This window comes from Alosa alosa, chromosome 15 (genome assembly GCF_017589495.1).
Source record: "Alosa alosa isolate M-15738 ecotype Scorff River chromosome 15, AALO_Geno_1.1, whole genome shotgun sequence".
In the NCBI taxonomy this organism is placed as follows: domain Eukaryota; kingdom Metazoa; phylum Chordata; class Actinopteri; order Clupeiformes; family Clupeidae; genus Alosa; species Alosa alosa.
In genome coordinates, this window is record NC_063203.1 from 28,782,505 (window position 1) to 28,807,504 (window position 25,000).

Consider the following 25,000-nt stretch of genomic DNA (forward strand, 5'->3'; position numbering starts at 1 on the left):
GACAGAGACGCGCTGACACGCACTCAGGACACACTCTTAAATCAATTTGGGGGCAGTGGCGCTCACACACACACAAAGGCCGGCTGACAGGCGAGCAGCGCAGGACAGGGCGATGGTCAGCACTCTGACCCCGCGAATGATAATGGCATCTCTTCCCATCAGCGCATCAGCATCACACAGGCTTCAAAGACACACACACTCACACAGATGCACAGACGCGTCGGCGCTAAGCAGCACTGGAGCCCCATAGCTGACAGGTTGAACAGTGTCTCTATGGTAACGGGACAGATAGTTTGTGCATTATTGAAGATCACTGAAGAAGGTGTCTTTACAGGCTAGGAGTTTCAGGGATTTGAATGGGCGTGCTGTGGCAGTGTTTTCCAGAGATTTGAGTTTCTTTATGATGCCGTTTTTTGGGGGATTTGACGTGTTTACTGTGCTGCACGGCTTTGGTTTGGGTCAACGTTGCCTCTTCATGTCCCATGGTGTTGGGTGGGAGGGTTAGTCCTCCGTTGGGTCTGAGGGTTAGTCCTCCGTTGGGTCGGAGGGTTAGGCCTCTGTTGGGTCGTAGCGTTGAATTGTGGTGGTAATGTTGATCCTGAAAGAAACTCTGTTAATCCTTATTTAGTTTATTGCTGAGTAGGCTACTCTGAGAGAGTCCCCAGACCGCCGGTAAAAGGCAGGTGTGTGTGCGTCTTGCAAGGTGCAGCGTAGCTGGGCAGGTTGAGGCAGGTGAGGAGTCGGGTCTCGGGGAGGTGAGGAGAGGTGGGGCCGTGAGGAGACACTCAGGCACCTCAGGAATGCCACTGGGTGTGTGTGTGTGGAGTGAAATAGGTCCGACCAGTGGCGGAGGAATGCTAAAACTCTATGGGCTAGCCTGTCGTCTTAGGTGTGTGTGTGTGTGTGTGTGTGGGTGCATTTTTGTGTGCCAAGTCAATGTTTCAGGGTGTGGTTTGTAGAGAGGTAAACGGCGCGAATCGTGTTGTTTGTTAGCTTTCTATTTTTTCATTTGATCCTTTATGTTTGCTCACTTTGTCAAATGAGTCACATTGCTGTGTGTGTGTGACATTGCCGTTTGTGTGTGTGACATTGCCGTGTTTGTGTGTGTGTGTGCACTGAAGAGTGAAAGATGAAGAGCTGTGTTGCCTCCTTGAGTGCATTCTGCTATAGAGCTCAATGAGTGTGAACTCACCCATGGGGGCTCCAGGACGAGGGGGGATTGTGAACCTCCCTACTCCATCCAGTGTCTTCAAAATGCCCCCCCTCCCAACACGCACACATGCGCACGCACACGCACACACACATACTGTGCTGACGATGGCTAGATGTGTATGTGTGTGTGACTGCAGGAGAGATAGATGTTTCAGGCAGAACATACTCTTGCTGACAATGCTCTGTGTGTGTTTAGGGTTGCAAAGGGGCGGAAAATTTCCAGTAAATTTTCGGAAACTTACCGGAAACTTTCCATGGGAAGTTAAGCTGGGGAATTTTGGAAATATTCCAAATTGGAAACTTTCATGGAATTAAAGGAAATTATGGAATTTCTGGGAATTTAACTGGGAATTTTGGTAACTCCTACTGTTTCATATACAGACATTAACATTTTGTTTAAGTAATAAGCAATATGATTTATTTGTTAGTTATTTTGCTTAGCATACAAAGATAACTAACATGCTAAGCGGGAATCCCATTCTCTGCCTATATGGTTTACTAAGCGTGCTAAGCTAGCAACACTGAAACCACTGAACTGCCCAAGATACACCCATCACGCCACTCAACAACAAAATCCAATTGGTTGGAACATTGACTGACCAATCAGTTTGTTCAGTTAGAATCCCAGAAAAATGGTAAAACAAATAAAAAATAATGACACAACATACCACCCCAACCAAACTTATAGATTATGTAAATGATATATAAATTGTCAAGCTTAATCAGATAGATCCGTCGTCCATTACAGTTTATGCAAAATGATCGCGACACCCATTTGAAAAGAGGACAAATGTGGACGACAAGCCCATAACTGGGCAACTCTGTTTGCAAACTTCCCCCAGTTTCACATCAGTTATTCCCACATGAGATGATGTTTTCACTGGGAATGATTTTTTCCCATGCACATGAACGCATCATAGGTTTCCTTTATGTCTAGTAGCCTATGCTGATTGCTGTGTGCATGGGATTGACGTATGTGCAGGGTAGAAATTTGGTTGAAAAAGAAGGTCGTTTTAACTAATATTATGCTGCAAGATGGGGTTTTGTCCACTACATTTAAGTTCCCTGTTATAGACTAACTTGTCATATTAATTCCGTTTATTCCGTTAATTCCGCATTTCGTGAGATATTCCTCAAATTCCATGGAAAGTTTCCAACTTTAAAATTTCCGAAATTTTGCAACCCTATGTGTGTTTGAGGGAGTGAGGCCAAAACCCATACAATACCACTGTTCTCAACTTCCTGTGTGTGTGTGTGTCTACGTACAGGAGGTCTGCTGGGAAGCTGAACTGCAGTCTGAGGTCTGAAGCGAGGAGCTTCTCTTGGCTCTCTCACTATGATGGCCAACACTGTGAGTACTGACCTATATCTCACAGAGAGAGTTCCTGTGCGTGCATTAGTGGCTATGACACTAAACGCAGTCTAGCCTACAACACTGAATGAGAAGGAGAAATAGGCTCTCTCTCTCTCTCTCTCTCTCTCTCTCTCTCTCTCTCTCTCTCTCTCTGTCTCTGTCTCTGTCTGCATCTCTCTCCCTCTCTCATTCTCTAAAGCAAGAGTTTTCTTATATTACAATATATTTGCTGCAGTACAGAAAGATTTTGGAACTGTGCCTATGAGCCTAGATGATGGTAGAAAAGCGTTTAGGCAACATATCAGTGTGGATGTAATCTTGTGTGTGTGTGTGTGACAGATGCTCTCATTGACTAGTCATATAGTGTGAAAAAAAAAAAACACTGTTTCAAAATGTAGCCGAGACTGATCACCTAATCCCTGTGAAAACCTAGGGGGAACCCTGTACATGTCTTTCTTTATTCTTTCAATACTTCAGGCCAATAGTAATAACACACACGACTCAAGAGCCAAATATCTCCTCCTCTCCCAGTCTGTCTACACCTCCATAAGGTCAGGAACAGGAATAATCCTCAGCACACATAAGAACCACACACACACACACACACACACAAACAAAACAAACAAAACAAACAAACACAAACAAACAACAAACAAATACAAACAACAACAACTGCCAATGTCATAATGCCCAGCCACACTCAAATGCAGACGTTATTGTTAACATTGATAAAACTAGACTTTTTCCTCTTTTTGAGCATACCAACACACCTGGAGAAACTATCATTTTGAATTGGCCACACACACACATACAGACACACGCACACACGCATACATGCAAGCACATCACAAACACACCTCTGAAAGCAGGTGTTTGAAGTTTCTTGCAATGGGGTTTTTTTCCCTGTTCCTGCTCTTGTAAGCAGGATCGATAAATAGTACCTGCGGCAGCTTGTGTCTCCTCAACGCAAGGCTCCGCCGGGTGAGCTCCTACGTCCATTTCATATGAGTAGATACTATGAGGAAAACTGTCCCTGCATTACTGGGGAAAGGTTTTAATTTAGTCTTACCATTGTGTGGAAATATGGCCATTTCAAGAGAAATTGAAGCCCTGTTATAGAAATGAAACCTGAGTTGTGCCCTCTGCCCCTCTAGTGCCACACCACACACACACACACACACAGACACAAGACACAGATACGCACACACTCAATCACTCATACATGCACGCACACAAAACACACCTTTCTCAAAGCGGGTCTTTTTTTGCTCTTAGTGCTACAAGCTTTTCACTGGGGCTACTGGGGAGATTCTAAATGGATTTGAGAAATACGAAAAAGAGTTGCACCCAAAAGATTAGAGCCCAGAGGATTACGCTAATCACACTAAGAGTGCACTGAGAGAGTGATGGTGTGTGTGTGTGTGTGTGTGACAGATGCTCTCATTGACTAGTCATATAGTGTGAAAAAAAAAAAACACTGTTTCAAAATGTAGCCGAGACTGATCACCTAATCCCTGTGAAAACCTAGGGGGAACCCTGTACATGTCTTTCTTTATTCTTTCAATACTTCAGGCCAATAGTAATAACACACACGCACTCGTATACAAATACTCTCCTCTCCCAGTCTGTCTACACCTCCATAAGGTCAGGAACAGGAATAATCCTCAGCACACATAAGAACCACACACACACACACACACACACACACAAACAAACAAACAAACAAACAAACACAAACAAACAAACAAATACAAACAACAACAACTGCCAATGTCATAATGCCCAGCCACACTCAAATGCAGACGTTATTGTTAACATTGATAAAACTAGACTTTTTCCTCTTTTTGAGCATACCAACACACCTGGAGAAACTATCATTTTGAATTGGCCACACACACACATACAGACACACGCACACACGCATACATGCAAGCACACACACAAACACACCTTCTGAAAGCAGGTGTTTGAAGTTGCTCTGCCACTGGGGGTTTTTCCTGTTCCTGCTCTTTGTAAGCAGGATCGATAAATAAGCCCTGCGGGCAGCTTGTGTCTCCTCACGCAAGGCCCGCCGGTGAGCTCCTACGTCTCATTTCATATGAGTAGATACTATGAGGAAAACTGTCCCGTACTACTGGGGAAAGGTTTTAATTTAGTCTTACCATTGTGTAGAAATAAGTGGCCATTTCAAGAGAAATTGAAATTCTGTTATAGAAATGAAACTCCTGAGTTGTGCCCCTCTCTGCCTCTCTAGTGCTACAAGACACACACACACACACACACACACAGACACAAGACACAGATACGCACACACTCAATCACTCATACATGCACGCACACACACAAACACACCTTCTCAAAGCGGGTCTTTGCTCTAGTGCTACAAGCTTTTCACTGGGGGCTACTGGGGAGATTCTAAATGGATTTGAGAAATACGAAAGAGTTGCACCCAAAAGATTAGAGCCCAGAGGATTACGCTAATCACACTAAGAGTGCACTGAGAGAGTGGACGTGTGCTGTGTGTGTGTGTGTGTGTGTGTGTGTGTGTGTGTGCGCTGGACGTGTCCTGCGTAGGCTCGTCTCGTGTCCTGAGGAACGGCGTTGTAGCGGGGCGAGGACGGGAGGGTGGGAGTGCAGGCGGGCGACGTGGCATGGCGGGGCGTAGCGCCATCTCTGGGTACACGCCACCCTGAGATACCAGCCTATCAGCCCCAGAGCAGACGCCAGCCCTCTGCTTTTGATAGACACGAACTCCACTCGCTCAGACAGCCGCACCCCGCCCTCACACACACACAACCACACACACACACACACACACGCACACAACCACGCACACACACACACACACACACACACACGCACACAATCACGCACGCACACACACACGCACACACAACCACGCACGCACACACACACACACACAGACAGCCTCAGACCAGAGAGAGAGAGAGAGAGAAAGAGGGAGGTCTACAGGGAGGGTGGGGGTATAGTGGTGGAGAGAGGGATGAAGAGGGATGAAGGAGAAGGAGAGAGAGCTACATGGAGAAGAGGGAGATCTACAGGGTGGGTATAGAGGTAGAGAGAGAAGGAGAGATGCATGGAGAAGAGGGAGATCTACAGGGTGGGTATAGAGGTAGAGAGAGAAGGAGAGATGCATGGAGATTAGGGAGGGAGATATAGAGAGAGAGAGAGAGACAGAGAGGGGCAGAGTGGTGAGACAGAGAGAGAGAGAGACGGAGAGAGAGAGAGAGAGAGAGAGAGAGGGAGGTGTATTGGAGGTGGATTAATCTGAGAGAGAGAGGGAGGTGTAGTGGAGGTGGATTAATCTGGAGAGAGAGGGAGGTGTAGTGGAGGTGGATTAATCTGGAGAGAGAGAGGGAGGTGTAGTGGAGGTGGATTAATCTGGAGAGAGAGGGAGGTGTAGTGGAGGTGGATTAATCTGAAAAGAGAGAGGGAGGTGTAGTGGAGGTGGATTAATCTGGAGAGAGAGAGGGAGGTGTAGTGGAGGTGGATTAATCTGAGAGAAGAGGGAGGAGTAGTGGAGGTGGATTAATTGAAAAAGAGAGGGAGGTGTATTGAGGTGGATTAATCTGAAAAGAGAGAGGAGGTGTATTGGAGGTGGATTAATCTGAAAAGAGAGAGGGAGGTGTAGTGGAGGTGGATTAATCTGGAGAGAGAGGGAGGTGTAGTGGAGGTGGATTAATCTGGAGAGAGAGGGAGGTGTAGTGGAGGTGGATTAATCTGAAAAGAGAGAGGGAGGTGTAGTGGAGGTGGATTAATCTGGAGAGAGAGGGAGGTGTAGTGGAGGTGGATTAATCTGGAGAGAGAGAGAGGTGTATTGGAGGTGGATTAATCTGAAAAGAGAGAGGGAGGTGTATTGGAGGTGGATTAATCTGAAAAGAGAGAGGGAGGTGTAGTGGAGGTGGATTAATCTGGAGAGAGAGGGAGGTGTAGTGGAGGTGGATTAATCTGAAAGGGAGGTGAGGGAGGTGTAGGAGGGAGGTGGATTAATCTGGAGAGAGGGAGGTGTAGTGGGAGGTGGATTAATCTGGAGAGGAGGTGTAGTGGAGGTGGGTATTGGAGGTGGATTAATCTGAAAAGAGAGAGGGAGGTGTATTGGAGGTGGATTAATCTGAAAGGTCACGCTGCTGCCTGTCTCCACCTGACACCTGCCTGACACCTGACATTTGAGTTAATGAGCGCTCGTCCAGGTGTCACGCTACTGATCTACAACGGTCATTGGAGAATGGAAAGACTTGTTAGTGACCTTGCGCGCGCACACACACACAAAGTGCGCACATTTCACATGTAGCAGTCAGAGTAAAGAGCTTCCAAATTCAAATAAGCTTTATTGACATGACAAGAGTGCTTGTGTTTGTCCAACAGCACTGCTCACCAGGTCCATGTACTCCCTTGTGGAGAGATTGGAGGGAATGTTTAATGTGTAGTTCTTTTATTTTGAATCGAATTGAATATTGAATTTGCTTAATCTCTCTCTCTCTCTCTCTCTCTCTCTCTCTCTCTCTCTCTCTCTCTCTCTCTCTCTCTCTCTCTCTCTCTCTCCCTTCTTCACTCCCTTAGATTGGGGCTGCCACTCTGTGTGGAGATCTCAAGGCCTTTCTCAGCAACCACAACCTGCCCAAAGGTAAGAGTCCCCACACACAACACCCTTCTGATTGGCTGTCCCCACACAACACCCTTCTGATTGGCCGCTCTGCTGCCCTACTTGACCTGATTGGCCGCTCTGCTGCCCTACTTGACCTGTAAGCCATTTATGCTTCAGGTCCACAGATGAAGTCAAATTAGGAAACATTCTTCAAATCTCTGACTTTTGCAACCCCTGCTTATGAAATATAACTGCTCCAGTGAGATACAGAGCAAGAGCAAGAGTTAGGAGAGGGCAGCCGTAGTTGTTAGCACCACTCTGGAGGGATGACCGCAGGTCTCCAGTGATCCCGCTGAGCCATAGCAGGCTGTTCAGTCAGCTAGTGTATGTATGTATGTGTGTGTGTATGTATGTGTGTATATATATATATATATATATATATATATATATATATATATATATATATATATATATATATATATATATATATATATATATATATATATATATATATACATACACTCTTTTGATCCCGTGAGGGAAATTTGGTCTCTGCATTTATTCCAATTAGTGAAACACACTCAGCACACAGTGAGGTGAAGCACACACTAATCCCGGCGCAGTGAGCTGCCTGCAACAACAGCGGTGCTCGGGGAGCAGTGAGGTGTTAGGTGCCTTGCACAAGGGCACTTCAGCCGTGCCTACTAGCCGGGGTTCGAACCGCCAACCCTCCGAAGCGCTAACCAGTAGGCCACGGCTGCCCCTAACTTCTACTTCTATCTAGTGTCCGAGTGAGCGGACAGTTGTGATGCGCTCTGCTGCTGGCTGGGCTTGCCGCGTGGCAGCGCGTTTCTTCGCTGCTCCAGAGTGATTAATGGTGTGGTTTGACCAGGCCTTGCAACAGCCCTTTTGCTGCTTCCTGTCAGTGGGCCTCTCTGATTGGCCCTAGCGAGGTCATCATGGGACTGTGGTAATGGGCCTCTCTGATTGGCCCTAGCGAGGTCATCATGGGACTGTGGTAATGGGCCTCTCTGATTGGTCCTAGCGAGGTCATCATGGGACTGTGGTAATGGGCCTTACTTCAAGACCCCATGGCTCCTTCCTTTCTCTCATGAAAACACTTTCACTCTGTGTGTGTGTACGTGTGTGTACGTGTGTGTGTGCGTGTGTGTACGTGTGTGTGCGTGCAAATCACCACAAGTATAAATTTTTGGGAACCCTCTTTTCTTTCTCTCTCTCTCTCTCTCTCTCTCTCCCCCACCCCTTCCCTCCCCACCAGCTTCCCTCCACATGCTTTTTGGTTTCTAATGGAGTTTTTGGAGTGTGTCTGTGCCTGTCTGGTCTGTGTGCTGCGAACCTGTCAATACCCCCTGACCTGCTGATATCTCCCCTCTGGCCACAACTCACACTCTCATTTCATACAAACCGCTGGCCTGCTGATATCTACCGTCTGGCCACAACACAAACCCTCATTTCACACAAACACAAACTTCGGCCTCATAAAGACAGACAGTACTTTGACGTAATGGACTTGGCTACGCTATAAGTTGCATTGTGCTAGATGCTATAAGTTGCATTAAGTTGCATTGTGCTAGATGCTATAAGTTGCATTGTGCTAGATGCTATAAGTTGCATTAAGTTGCATTGTGCTAGATGCTATAAGTTGCATTGTGCTAGATGCTATAAGTTGCATTGTGCTAGATGCTATAAGTTGCATTGTGCTATGCTATAAGTTGCTTTGTGCTATGCTATAAGTTGCATTGTGCTATGCTATAAGTTGCTTTGTGCTATGCTATAGCTCAAAGCCGCGTTCCACAGGCACGGTGATGAGGCATCTGACAGGGCTAGAGGTGTTTACACTGGGCCCTGGTCAATCACTTGCGTCAATCACCCTGCGTCCTGTGCCCAGTCAGGTCTCTCTCTGTAGCCACATGTGTTGGCCCTCTTAGCCAGAATCTCCCTCAACACGCACACACACGCATATGAGACACCTTTTTTTTTTTTTCCCACATCACTAGTAAGTTGATGGCTCAGAGTATGGCTGTGGTGTGTGCGCCCCCTCACTGGCTGTGTGTGTGTGTGTGTGTTTAAGAATGTGGAATGTGTGCCTGTAACTGTGTTACGATGGGGCTATATCACATGAGTGTAGGTGTGCGTGTGTGTGTGTGTGTGTGCGTGTGTGTGTGTGTGTGTGTGTGCATCTTTGTGCATCTTGTGTGTGTGCATCTTGTGTGTGTGTGTGTGTGTGTGTGTGTGTGTGTGAGAGAGAGAGTGTGTGTGTGTGTGTGTGTGTATGTGTGTGTCTGAGTCTGAGTCTGACTGAGTGAATGAGACCTACATGCAGCCACACACGCGTTTTCCCATGCTCTCTGGAGCCCCCCCCCCACGCTCTCAGACCAGCCAGACCCAAGCAAGCGATCACTGATCCACTCTCAGCTCTCAGGGAGCCAAACCTCCTCTCCTGTGTGTGTGTGTGTGTGTGTGTTTATTTCTGTATGGTTGTGTGTGTGTGTTTGTATGTCTGTGAGTGTGAGTGTAAAGGATGCTTATATGTGGTTTGCACAGGAGGGAGAGAGAGAGTGAGATGGAGAGAGGTAGGGAGGGCAGAACAGGGAGAGGGCTGAGGCTGGCTGGTGTGTGTGTGTGTGTGTGTGTAACAGGGAGAGGGCTGAGGCTGGCTGGTGTGTGTGTAACAGGGAGAGGGCTGAGGCTGGCTGGTGTGTGTGTGTAACAGGGAGAGGGCTGAGGCTGGCTGGTGTGTGTGTGTAACAGGGAGAGGGCTGAGGCTGGCTGGTGTGTGTGTGTGTAACAGGGAGAGGGCTGAGGCTGGCTGGCTGGCTGGTGGATTGCCTCTGCACTCGCCTGGTCTTGCCTGGCCTGGCCTCTCAAGTTTCCATTCAATGGTAACAAAAGAAAGTGAGGAGAGAGCGCGTGGTGTCTGTGTGTGTGTGTGTGTGTGTGTGTGTGTGTGTGTGTGTGTGTGTGTGTGTGTGTGTGTGTGTGTGTGTGTGTGTGTCTGGGAGTGGGAGAGTGAATGTATGGGAGTGGGGGTACAGGGTCTCTCGCTGTTGGGGTATTGTGAAGCATGCTCTCAACTCTGCACCAGGTAGAGTAAAGCGCTCTCTCTCTCTCTCTCTCTCTCTCTCTCTCTCTCTCTCTCTCTCTCTCTCTCTCTCTCTCTCTCTCTCTCTCTCTCTGCTCCTAGTGTTCCTAGCATACAATATTCCTACTGCTCCTAGTGTTCCTAGCATACAGTATTCCTACTGCTCACAACTTGAACTTTATTCTCTCTCTCTCTCTCTCTCTCTCTCTCTCTGTCATGCACTCACTCTATCTCTCTGCCTCAAAAACATGTACACATACAGTCTCTCTCGCTCTCACTCACCACCACCCCCTCTCTTTCGCCCTCGTTTTTCCTTCTCTTGGTTGGTAATGGGATTTAGGGCTGTGTGGCTGGCTGATGCTCTCGTGGGTGGGGGACTGCAAAGATTCCCTTAATCTCTCTCTCTCTCACTCACTCACTCCACTCACTCACACTCTCTCACACACTCTCTCTCTCTCTCTCTCTCCCCTGCTTTCTGTGGGTCATTCTCCCTGGAAGTTCCTCGACTCCCTGCATGCCTTGGCGGGGGGAGGGGACCGGTGGTCGGCTCTGAGTGAGTGAGTGACTGGGTGGATGTGTGTGTGTGTGTGTGAAGCATAGGGCTGCTCCCTGAAAGAGAGAGTGAGGGATAGACAGAGGGGAAAGAGAAGAAAAGAAAGGACCAGTGGAGGTATGGAGGTTCTACTTGTCCCTTTTCCCAAGCCTCCAGGTAAAAGCCAAACCAAAATGACCAGCCACTTGTGGACTTGTAGCCTTCTGTACTTATAGCCTTGTGTTCTTGTGTACTTGTGTACTTGTAGCCTTGTGTACTTGTAGCCTTGTGTACTTGTGTACTTGTAGCCTTGTGTACTTGTAGCCTTGTGTACTTGTAGCCTTGTGTACTCGTAGCCTTGTGTACTTGTGTACTTGTAGCCTTGTGTACTTGTAGCCTTTGCTTTGCTGGTGATTCATGTGGACATGGGTGCCCATTTAAGCGGTGTGGTGAGGCAGATAGAGTGGTGAAGTCCCGCCCCTTCCGTTTGCCTCCATGGGACCTATCTTTCAAAAAATTTGAACAGCAGTCTATGGCGAAAAAGAAATAATTTTTTGGTCCCGGTTGACTTGTGCCTTGAATTACTCATATGATGTTTGTCAATTTTAAAGAAAATTTTTCATGTAAAGACATTTGCAGTTTGTTTCAGAACTATTGAATTACAGCATTGTGAAAGATCGTAATTCCAAAACTCACAAACCCATCAGTCAGCTTAGTGACGTTAGCTCATTCACAGCCACACTAGATTGTACAAGCATACCAGCAACAGGTCTTAATTGGGCTTTCCTTGCCGAAGAAAATACCATGAGTCAGAGGATTAAACACATCAGGTAAGTTGTATTCGTCCATAGACTGTACATTACATACTGTTAAGTGACATAGCAGGCAGCAAGATGCAACCGTTAACTAGCATAACAGCTCTTATTGTTTCATTACGTTGGTGACGTACATCGCTCGAGGCGAGATGTAGTCCACTGAGTGGATTCGCAGTCTATCGAACAACAGTACTTTCTTGACTTGAAAAATTATCTTTTAAATTCACACACATCATATGTGAAATTTGTGGCACAATTCAAACTGGACCAAAATAATTGTTATCTTTCCATTAACTCCTGTTCATAATTTTTTGAAAGATAGGTCCCATGGACCGGAAGTAGTAGGGGCGGGACTTCACCACTCTATATGGTGGTGTCAGCATTGTGTAACTTGTTGTTTGAAGTGGCAACAAGGGTGTTGCCAGGGAGTTTGGCTCTGCTGTGTGTGTTTATCGCTGCAGTCATGCTTGTTCTGTGGTTAGTTAGTGTGTGTGTGTGCGCGCTGCAGTCGTGCCCATGTGGTTTGACAGAAGCTGGGTGCAGAGGCATCAGTCGCAGAGTTCTCATAAAAAGCAACAGTGTTTGTCTTTCTCATCACTGTCTGTCCACTGCCTCACTCTCACCACCTCACAGGGCGCAAGTGTGTGCGTGTGTGTGTGTGCGTGTGTGTGTGCGTGCGTGTGTGAGATAAAGACCGAGTGAGACAGATCAAGAGAGAGCGAGCTTGTGTGAGTGTTTTGTTGGAGAGTGGTGAGGGGTACATGCATAGTTGTTCAGTGCAGGAGTGTTGAGTTAATGCGTGATCCCCAGGTTTGGCCTTTTCCTAGTGTGTGTGTGTGTGTGTTGGTGATGTTTAGACGCCTGGGCCAGTGATTACTGCGGCTGCCCATTTGTGACCTGCTCAATCAGGCCTCTCAAAGCACACTGGCACACACACATTCCTCTCCCAAGCCCTGCCTGTGTGTGTGCGCGTGTGTGTGAATGAATGTTTTGTGAATGGTGTTTTTAGAGACTTCATATACATCTGTGTGTGTGTGATTTTAAGCTGTGTGTGTGTGTGTGACTCCTGATGTTCGATGTAGCTTCCATGCGGTTGTCTTCTGAAGGGCAGTGATAAACAGCCACTCCGCAAGAAGAATTACGTCAACAGGCCAGTTTAGTAGCTATGTGTTTATCTATATAATTAAGCTGATTTATGGTCTGGATGGTGAGTGTGTGTGTGTGTGTGTGTGTGTGTGTGTGTGTTGTGTGTAATACCCCTTTCTTTACATTACAGAAATGGAACTTCACATTGGTGATTTTATAGCCATGTGTGTGCCTCCATTCTGTGTGTGTGTATTGTGTGCACTGGTTGTTGTGAGTGTGTGTGAGTGTATTGTGTGGACTGGTTGTTGTGAGTGGGTTTAGTGTGTGTGTATTGTGTGGACTGGTTGTTGTGAGTGGGTGTGCATGCATCTGGCACATATGTGCTTGACTGTGTGTCCCTATGTGTTTGAGAGTGTGTGTTTGTGCCATGTTTGAGTGTATGTGTATTTGAGCGCATATGTGCCTGTATCTCCCCGAGTGCGTCTGTGTGCGCGTCTGTGTGTGTGCGTGTGTGTGTGTGTGTGCGCGTGCGTCTGTGTGTGTGAGTGTGTGTGTGAGTGCGGCAGCTCAGCTGTATTCTAATGAAGCGGGGCTCATTGTTGCGCTGTGAAGGGGCTGGCGGCGCTGCATTCCTCTGCTGAGGGGCCTCTGCTCTGAGCACAGCCCTGCTGGAGCACCCCACACACACACACACACACACACACACACACACACACACACACACACACATCCATTTAACCATACACACACACATCCATTTAACCATACACACACACACACACACACACATCCATTTAACCACACACACACACACACACACACACACACACACACACACACACACACACACATCCATTTAACCACACACACACGCACGCACGCATAGACACACTCACTCACTCACTCACTCACTCATCCATCCATACAAGCATAGCACACACACAGACACACACACACACACACACACACACACACACAGACACACACACACACACAGACACACACACACACACACACACACACACAGACACACACACACACACACACACACAGACACACACACACACACAGACACACACACACACACAGACACACACACACACAGAGACACACACACACACAGACACACACACACATACACACACCCCTCCCTGCTCTTGTCCTTTATGGACCTGCACGCCTCCACCTGGCAGGGCATCTAACAGGAGGCTGGAGCAGGACACAAAGGCTGCACACACACACACACACACACACACACACACACACACGCATACATACTATCAATAGTGCTGTTTGGACAGCTTGCTCTGATGGAGACAAGCCTCAAATTTCACATTGAGGAACCTCACGCAACCCATTACACACACACAACACACACCACAACCCATTACACACACACCACAACCCATTACACACACACCACAACCCATTACACACACACACCACAACCAATACACACACACACACACACACACACACACACACCCACACACACACAACACACACACACACACAACCCATTACACACACACAACACACACACACACACAACCCATTACACACACAACACACACACACACAACCCACAACACACACACAACACACACCACAACCCACAACACACACGCAACACACACACCACAACCCATTACACACACACAACACACCACAACCCATTACACACACAACACACCACAACCCATTACACACACAACACACACAACCCACCACACACACCACAACACATTACACCAACCCATTACACACACACACACACACCACACCACAACCCATTACACACACACACACACACAACAAACACACTACAACCCACCACAACCCACTATACACACAACACAACACACACACCACAACCCATTACACACACAACACACCACAACCCATTTACACACACACACCACAACCCATTACACACACACACACACACACACACACACAACCCATTACACACACAACAAACACACTACAACCCACTACACACACACACAACACACACACCACAACCCATTACACACACACACACACCACAACCCATTACACACACAACACACACATAACCCATTACACACACATCACAACCCATTACATCTATAACACACACATCACAACCCATTAAAAAACACAACACACACAACACAACCCATTACACATACAACACACTTACATCACACCGCATTGCATCCAACATAAATCTAATATCACCATGAACCACCGTCTTCTTTTTGTGGAGCATCGGTTAGGGTATAGAAATGTACACGGTAGAGACATCATGCCAGGAGAAGAGAATACATTTGGATTAGATTTGTTTTGATATAGTTGCAGATACACACATTTCTTCCAAAACATGTTGCTTTCACTGCTTAAAAGGAATTGTAGCAGGTCTTAGTTTCAGATTCATTGTTCAGTCTGTCAATTTGTAGAGGCAGCAGAGGTTCTGTGTGTGTGTGTGTGTGTGGAGGCAGCAGAAGTTCTGCACGCATGTGGTTGCACTTTGATTGTTGTTGCACGAGCCTGAATGACTTTTCTGTGTGTGTGTTGAACCAAGCTTCACCAACTGCGCAATTTCCTGGATAAACATCAAAAGCTGTCCAGCATACCCCTGGAAGTGAGCTACAGACAGGGGGTGTAAACCCAGCCACATCAGAGCCATATCAGGGCCAGATCAGGGCCTTGTCTGCTGCTCCAGTATCGACTGCATTGTTTATAGCTGGAGCCCAGTATTCCCAGTGCCCTTCTTCCTTCTCTACAGCCACTATTGCCCTCCTCCTTTCCTCTGGCCCTCCCAGCCCCTGCTAAAGAGACGTGGAAACCCCTTTAACATGCCCCCCCACACACACACACACACACACACACCAGCAGCCAGTCCAGCCCCCCTCCCCACTCATGAGCCCATACTCCAGCGCAGCCCCAGTTAACATCCCACCATATTTCCCTGCCTTGCTTTAGCCTGGTGCAACTCGAGGGACTCGGGAGTAGAGTTGGGATTCCCTGTGCTGCGATGGGTCCCAAGCAAACAGCCTAGTCAGGTGGAGGTTGGATCTTGCGCCAGTCTGGGGCCAATTCATATCTGTCCTACCTCATTTAAGCCTGATGCACCTTTTAGTAGTATTCCTAGTGTTCCTGGTGCCCTAGCACAGCGTTTCTCAAACTATGGGCCGCGGACCGGCACTTGTCCGCAATGTGGAGACTGCTGGTCCGCGGAGCCGTGGAGTGAAATTGGGCCCGGTGCTTCGTATGATAATTTGCTGCGCAATTGATCAAGGAACCACGGACCGACAGAAAAAGAAAACAAACGTTTCTGCATTCAGGAGGAAATACTTGCTAATTCGATGTCATTAGACATAGAGCCGTACGATTAAGTGGTGGTATGAGCATTCATTTAATGCATGTGTGCGCGCGACAGAAACCGAAACTACCCGATAACGTTGGTAGCAAAGCTCCGCTTCAACCTGTCGAAAGGCTGTTTATTTATTTAACAGCATTTAATAGAACTACGTGGATTCTTGCAATTTCCATATAAACAGAGCAGAGACTGTATAATTCACTGTCTAGCATTGAGTATAGTCAAATTTGAATGTAACGTGGCCAAAAGCTATTGTAGTCTTATTAGTCTTCCTAATTAATCTCCAGATCAGAGATTTACGCTTATCTGCTCCACCGTTTACCATTGAAGGTTCTAAAATTCTATGTTGAATTCAATGAACCCAGATATTATTTATTTGCCTACCAGTGTATGATGCATTGCTTACATGAGGGAAACATTCCAAAACAATAGCACCCATATAGTTGCTGTTCTTTTGAGAAGTATTTCTCATGCTAGCATCATGCAACCATGCAAAAGCAATTAACTTAACTATTATAATTATTATATCTTAAATTAGTAAAGTAGTCCTCTGATGTGCATGTTTTCACAAACGTTTTGTGAACAATGTTAGCACTTTAAACATTGACTGCTTTGAAGTGAAAGTGCATGTATAACAATATAGCATAATAATAATTGTGATGATGATAATCATCATGATAATTTGATGTGTGTGTGGGGGCGGGGTGGCTGTAATGCGTAGGCGAGGGCCCTATGACCCCAAAGTCGGCCATGACCGGGCCTCAGGTCAAAGAAGTTTGAGAAAGGCTGCCCTAGCATACAGTGTTCCTGTTTCTCCTAGTGTTCCTAGCATACAGTATTCCTACTGCTCCTAGTGTTCCTAGCATACAGTATTTCTATTGCTCCTAACATACAGTATTCCTATTGCTCCTAGCATCCTACATGTAGCATACAGTATTCCTATTGCTCTTAGTGTTCCTAGCGCCCTAGCATACAGTATTCCTACTGCTCCTAGTGTTCCTAGCATACAGTATTCCTACTCTTAGTGTTCCTAGCGCCCTAGCATACAGTATTCCTAGTGCTCCTAGTGTTCCTAGCATACAGTATTCCTACTGCTCACAACTTGAACTTTATTCTCTCTCTCTCTCTCTCTCTCTCTCTCTCCCTTCCTTCCCATCTCCCTCCCTTCCTTCCCATCTCTTTCTCTATCTCTCTCTCTCTCTCTCTCCTCTCTCTCTCGGTTTCCGTGGTTGTTTTGGTAAATCGAGGTCTGTATCTGCGCCGGTCGTCCCACAGTCAGATGATATTGAGGTGGGATGTGTGGTGTGGTCTTGCCCACCACTTCCTCTGTCTGTCCCAATTCTGAGTCGCGTGCTGCTGCTGCTACTCAAGCAGGGTCTTCCTGTTAAATCAGCGAGTTTTCCCACACTGGTCATCAGGAGCTAAGCCAAGGCACTGGTCATCAGGAGCTAAGCCAGGCGAATCTCATTCTTCTTTCACTGAGCTGATGCCGTATTGGTAGTGGCACTACTGGGCTTAAACTACTACTTGGACCGCTCCTTAAAGCACATCCAGGCAGGAAGTTACATCACCTACCATTGCTGAAATAATTTCAAGTTTTGAGACGACAAGTTTATACAGCAAGGTTATTTATTTGGTCAGCATTCTCTATGTGCCGTTCACAATAGCATAGAGTACTCTAGGTAATGATTAGTGGTAGCACCCAGCTTGGACAGTCCTTCATGCCAAAGGCCACTGTGCCTGCAGGTCTGTGGTCATCCAGCCAGTTAGGAGCACAGCAGACACAACCAATCAATCATCTGAAACCTCAAGTTATTCGTTGTGTGAAATCCAATTTAGTGCCTCTGAAGAGAGGAACGTCCTCAGCCTCCTCAGCTCTTTGTGGGCAATGCTGATCCAGACATAACTAATCAATCATCAGCTGTCTAAGTGGTTGATTAGACGAGATTGGGTGTGCCTCTGCAGCTATTCGTCCCGATCAGGGGGTCTTACAAGCTGGTTGTGTGGCACTGCATAGACACAACTAATCTATCGTCTGATGTCAGCAGTTAATAAACTGATCAGGCATGCGGCTATGTGGGGAGGAGCGAGGAGAGGAGCATCTCCTCATGGAGGAAGCTGGAGAAAGACTCAATCAATCAATCAATCAATCAATCAATCAATCAATCATCTAATGCCCCTGTGTGTCTGCGTGTGTGTGTGAGTGACTCACCCCAACCCTGACTCACACGTGTGATGTGATGAGATGCTGGATCTCTGACCTTGAGCTAGCCTGCTCCTACACCCAGTGCCCCAGTGTTGGAGAGGAGGGGGGTCAGTCCAGACTGACCTGATGCCATTGAGGGGCTCAAATTACGCAGTTGCCCCCAGCCATAGACAATGGATGAGTTATAGTGACTGTTGTGTTTGTGGCTGAATGAATGTGTGTGTGGGATCCAGGATAAAATTGCTGGCCGGGCCTGCTCTTTTGGCTGAAAGAGCTTGTATCTGTGTCTATGTGTGTCTGTTTGTGTGTGTGTGTGGATGTCTAAACCCACGCAAGTGAATTAGTGTGTGTCTGTGTCTGTCTGTGTGACCGTACTGTCCAAACCCAAGTGAATTAAGATCTGTGTATGTGTGTGTGTGTCGCAGTTGTCTCTGTGGCTGCCTGTCTTGGACAGTGGGCTGACTGTTCTCCTCCTGTGTGAGTGTGTGTGTGTGTGTGTGTGTGTGTGTGTGTGTGTGTGTGCGCGCGCTTGTCCTGCTCTGTCAGAAGCAAATTTGCATACACCCCTCAACCCCCTTATTTGAATCCTGAGTGTTTTGCATACCCACACTCATACCCCCCCCCCCGCCTTGAGGAAATGAACTCTGGGTGTCCCTCCACCTCTAACCCCCACCACCCACCACAGGCCTTCATTGTGGAAGCCACAGCATCAGAGCGGCATTGTGTAACTTGCGCAACTCAAGCCGTAGCACATGTGGGCAAATGATGCTGGATTTGCCTACGCTACGCTGGAACAGCCTCTCTCTAACGCCCTCCGCTGCCACACTGGATCATTTGACTGCCACCGTCGGCGATTGCGTGTAGAGGGTGATGGATGGCTCCAGTTAAGTGTTGTTCTGTGCTTTCAGGAACTGAAAAAGAACTCTGGCTGATGTGATGGCACAGAATGTAGGCATACCGGTAGTCTGTAATGAGTAATTGCATTCATCAACCCTGCACGATCTTACTGCAGCAGTCGGTCTGTGTTGATGTTGCAGGCCTTTATCACGAGTTCTATCACTTCTTCAGGTTCTCATACCAGGCCTTTATCACAAGTTCTATCACATCTTATCTAGTGCATCGTAAAATGAACAGAAACGGAGTGCACGCTGAATGCTGTGTTTGTGTTTACAGCAGTGGTTCCCAACCTTTTTTCTCCAGGGCCCCCCTAATTCACTTCTGGTGGAATTCGGTCCAAAAAAAAAAAAAAAAATGAAAAGGAAAATCATAACGTTTTTTATTTTGTGTGCCTTTATTTAATAAATGTAATTATTGTTAAATTATGTTAAATGGGTGGGTGATGGCTCATAGTAATGAACACCATCACTGAGAGATATGTTTGCAAATTGATTAAGTGCACTGCTTCCCTCGTTTAGTCCATCAAAGGTAGTTCAGACTGTCCGCATCTAACAGATGGCAGATGGAAGTCTGATTGGAGCTTTGCTAAGGTGTATTACTGTGTTATTACTGTTGTAAAGTTTTGCATCTTACAATGCACCTGTTTCACGATAAAGCATCGCGCACCCCCCGGACTCTCTAGCGCCCCCCCAAGGGGGTCGCGCCCCCCAGGTTGGGAAACACTGGTTTACAGCATATGTGAGGCTTGCTTAATCCAGGCAAATGGAACATGGAGGTTTAGAATCTTACATCGTTCATGACGGCGTTCTTTCACCAGAATGTGCCAAACTCTCCTGCTGAAGGGGAACAAACGTGCCGTATACTTCTCATGTGTATGTGGAAGTATGTGACAAGTGGTCCTAATTCTACACAGGCCACATCTTGGAACAGCATGGACCAATGTTACTGTACATTACTCTTGATGAAGTCCAGATTTAGCCACAGATTTGTCCACAGTCTTTGTCCATGGAGGCCTCACATGGAGATGTTGTGACGGTCAGATGAAGAGAGATGTGTTGGTCTGCTGGGACTCTGAGAGAGTGGCCTTTTCCTGTACTGGGGCCTCCCTGCTACTCCCGGCTACAATCATAAAATGGAGGCTCAGAGTTTGGCACTGAACTTGGGGGGACTGTTTCCACTCTTGACTAAGTTTTGTGTGTGTGTGTGTGTGTGTGTGTTTTCAGGCAACATTTCCCTGGTAACGTCACCCGGCTACAGTCCTGCCACCAAGATTACTTTGGGAGCGGTGAACTCCAACGTGGGGACCCCAATGGTGAGTGGGCCCTTTTTTTGCCTTTTTTTGCCTTTTTTTGCCTTTTTTTTTGTCTGTCGTTTTTTCATTTGCTCTTTCTTTCCCTCTTTGCTTCATTTGTGCGTTCTGTCCTTTATTCCTGCTGCTTTCCCTCTTTGCTTCATCCTTTCTGGTTTCAATGAACACGCAAAAACATTACGGGCAATTCCACGGAAAATGGACTTTTTGTCACATCCATAACGCCAGTGAAAAGCCTTGGCATTTATATGATGTGAATGATAACATTCATTTTTTGTGCATTTTTTTTCTCATGTACATTCTTCAGCCAAAAATAGCAAATGCTCAAATTTCATGTAATCATTCACATCATACCATACCATCACATTTTATTGATGTTACAAAAAACATAATTTTCCATGGAATTGCCCTTACACAGCATTTAAATAGCCTAGTTAACGTAAAAATGAAATGAAATCCAGATTGGTTGTGGAGAATGTTTAAAACCTAATGAAAGGATCCCAGTTAGCAGTAGTCTAGGGGACTGGGACAGCTTGGTGCTGTGACACGCTTGGTGCTGTGACACGCTTGGTGCTGTGACATGCTTGTCAAGTGATTGATAGGGAATAATACGTAATAATCCTGTCAAATTGGAGCCATACAGGGCATATTTAAAAAATCAATGAATCTGGAAATGTTACCATATGATCTATCTTTCTAAAGCTAAGAACTGTATGCTTTTACCCTTTATAAACACAAAGCATATGGTGGGGATCACATTGGCAAGCGTAACGCAACACTCAGACCATAATAAGTTCTCTCGTTCCTAAGTAACACAAGCAGTTTGCCTGAACTGACAATTGAACATCTTCGTGTTGCGCTTTGAAAGTTGAACCAAGTTCAGCGCTCAGCTTGTTCAACGCTAGCGTTGCCACCGTTCCACTGCCGAACCATAGAGAACAATAGGAAACCGCTTGCCGCTGGCTAATGTGATCCCCGGCTAAATGTTTCCTGCTGTTTGATCTGCACAAAGGAAAGCTTCTTTTTATCCTAGTTTTGGAAAGTTCTGGAAACGATTGTAAGTTCACGCAGCTGAGCCAGAGGCTGCGCTCCTTAAGACTCCTGGGCACCAAAAGCACCAATCATGTCCCCAGGATTAGCACCAATCACGTACCCAGGATCAGCCTCGTCTCAACCCCATACGCACCAATCACGTCCCCAGGATTAGCACCAATCACGTACCCAGGATCAGCCTCGCTCTCAACCCCATGCGCACTCAATCACGCCCCCAGGATCAGCCTCGTCTCAGCCCCATACGCACCAATCACGTCCCCAGGATTAGCACCAATCACGTCCCCAGGATCAGCCTCGTCTCAACCCCATACGCACCAATCACGTCCCCAGGATCAGCCTCGTCTCAGCCCCATACGCACCAATCACGTCCCCAGGATTAGCACCAATCACGTCCCCAGGATGAGCCTCGTCTCAACCCCATACGCACCAATCACGTCCCCAGGATCAGCCTTGTCTCAACCCCATATGCACAGGCCAGTGGGGAGTCCGGTCCCAAGTCTGTTCTAATGAAGCCTGGAGGATGCATTCCGCTGGGGGCGGGGAGGGGGGGGGTTGTGATTAAGCCTGGAGGATGCATTCCGCAGGGGGCGGGGGGGTTGTTTTGATGAGCTGTCGTCACGGCTGGATCATTCAGGTCAGGGCTGCAGTAACAGGCCCACGCAGTAGTGAAATATTAACCTGTTTTTATCACACAGCAAAAGCAAAAGCAAAACTATGTGCTTATCAGTTGTCACAGGGATGCAGGATGCAACAAAGGGTGTGGTGTGTGTGTGTGTGTGTGTGTGAGAGGGGGGTGGGGGACTGAGGGAGGGGAATAAAACAGAAGACCAGTCCCCAGGTGCGGGGTGAGAGTGCTGACTGTGTGCGTCCAGTCCCCAGGTGCGGGGTGAGAGTGCTGACTGTGTGCGTCCGGTCGCGTTGTAACTGGCCCACTGGATGAGCAGTTGGTGCCAGGGCTGCACGATTTGGGCACTATATCCAATTGTCATTTTTCTGACAGATATTGTGATTTCATTTGCGATATAGTTTTTGAAAGTCAACCTTCAGTTCAATATACCAAATTTGGTTTGAAGTTGGGCCACTCCTGATTGGTGGGCATGCCTAGTGCATGAGAAGAACAGCACTTCTGATTGGTGGGCATGCCTAGTGCATGAGAAGAACAGCACTTCTGATTGGTGAGCTTCACTGTCTGTCACACAAGGAGGATGACATGAGTGCAGAAATCATAGCTGGGACAACACTCACCATTGGACAGAGTTGAGAGCTGCTTGGTTAACGGCAGCCTTTGTGCCTGATTGGCCTGGTTGACATGAGGGTTTTTGGTGCAGTTCCTGTTCCACCTTTCTGTGACACTGAGGGTTCAAGTCTTAGGAACATGCGCGCACACATACACACACACACACACACACACACACACACACACACACAGAGAGAGAGAGCGAGAGATCAATGTTGAAACCCAAATCAAATCTATCTGTGTTTCCGATCTCCACTTAACCGTTTGGCCTTCTTGTACCCCCCCCCCATATGCACTGCATGCTAAGATCCATACTGTCCACTCAAACAGAATATAATTAGGGAGTGTGTCTGCAAGCCAAGTATTCTTGGTCATTGGGTGGCTCTGGGTCCCTAGTTCAGGGTTGGCAGAAGGGAACTCCTGCAGTTCTGTCTACTCTCGGTAGGGGGCGCTCACCCACCAAGCTCACTCCTCTGGTGCCCAATGCAGCAGGCTGGTGGATGCAGCCTCAAGCTCACACACACACACACACACACATTGGCACACACATAAGCTTACTTAATCAGATGTGTGACTGTGGTTGTGTGTAAGGCAATAGCGATGCCCATGATACAGGGACTGAGGAGAGAGGAGTATAGGTGGAGAGAGAGGAGGAGTAGAGGAGAGGGAGAGGAGAGAGAAAGGAGGAGTAGAGGGGAGGGGAGGGAGAGAGAGAGAAAGGAGTAGAGGGGAGGAGAGGAGAGAGGGAGGGCAAGAGAGGTGGAGAGAGGAGAGACTGGAGAGAAGAGGAGACAGGTGCATGAGAGAGGTGGGGAGAGGATAGCGGGGATCTCGTCAGCTCTGTTAGAGGAGCGTGCTGTGAACACTGTGATGGCTATATGGTCCTTAATGAGCTCGTTAAGGGGCTGGGGGGTACAGACACTCGTTAAGCCCCCCCTCCTAAATCACCACCCCCACTACACACATGCATGCATGCATGCACACACACACACACACACACACACACACACACACACACACACACACACACACACTGTGTGTGACTCCTCAGCTGCACTAGGTGGCGCCCCTCTTCCCTACTCCAGACCTGCAGTGATGGATGACCCAACACACACCCCTGCCAAACTCACTGACCAACACACACCCCTGCCAAACTCACTGACCAACACACACCCCTGCCAAACTCACTGACCAAGACACCCCTGCCAAACTCACTGACCAACACGCGCCCCTGCTGGACCACTCAGAGACACATCTTTTTTCTTAATTATTATGACATCTAGTTATATTATTTACATATATCAACACTCTGGTATATATTATTACAGGAGAGAAGGAGGAGGGGAGGAGATTGAGGAGATTGAGGAGATTGAGGAGATTGAGGAGATTGAGGAGATTGAGGAGAGGGCCAGGAGCCGGTGTGGGGGAGGAATGGAGGGAGGGAGGTGTGACTGGCTGTGATTGATGAGCACTAAGGGAGCGGATGTCCAGAGAGAGAGAGAGAGAGAGAGAGAGAGAGAGAGAGAGAGAGTCTGATATTCCCTTGCTCTGCGCTCATCCTTCATCAGCAGGTTTCTGCAGTGTGTGTGTGTAGAATATGTATATCTGTGTGTGTGTGTATCTGTGTGTGTGTGAGCATTCTTCAGTTCATTCATTTCTGTCTCCGAGAACAAGTATGGCCCTATTACACACACCTCTATAGTACCTATGCTGTCTCTTGCGTGCTTAGTAAAAATTTCTCTCTCCTCTTTCTTTTCTTTCTTTCTTTCTCTGAGTTCTCTCTCTCTCTCTCTCTCTCTCTCTCTCTCTCTCTCCTCTACTCTCTGTCCTTTCCACCTGCAGAGGAGCTCTAACCTGAAGCACACATACATGCACATTCATTGGGGAATTTGTAATTGAACTGTTCTCACTTGAATTCATCCACAGTACAGAACTGGATGTGTTCATCTTTTATCTATTAGCCTCTGCTCCCTCAGACCTGTAGGGGAGCTGGAGGGTAGATACACGTAGACCTATACACTCCAATGAAGGAAACAAGCGTGCATTTAATTAAGAATGAATACATGGGATGCTAATGACTGTCTTGGACCAGACCATATGCTCAGCTAGAAGATGAGCATCCGAGGATCTGATTGGGTCCAACGGGGAGCAGTCGACCCCATCCCCCCCCCCCATCTCCTCCCTTGTCTCGTCTTGTTGAGCTTTGTGCTTTGCATGGCACACTAG

General features: G+C 47.3%; 1 protein-coding gene across 1 annotated transcript in view; it reads left to right on the top strand.

Annotated features, from left to right (window-relative positions):
* The first annotated feature begins 6,417 nt into the window (after positions 1 to 6,417).
* tfdp2 (transcription factor Dp-2) overlaps positions 6,418 to 25,000 on the top strand; it is a 54,201-nt gene continuing 35,618 nt past the window's right edge. Inside the window, 4 exon segments of the mRNA XM_048264057.1 lie at positions 6,418 to 6,449; positions 6,650 to 6,824; positions 7,148 to 7,211; positions 20,399 to 20,487. Coding sequence (XP_048120014.1) covers positions 6,762 to 6,824; positions 7,148 to 7,211; positions 20,399 to 20,487 — 216 coding nt within the window. The 5' untranslated portion in view covers positions 6,418 to 6,449; positions 6,650 to 6,761.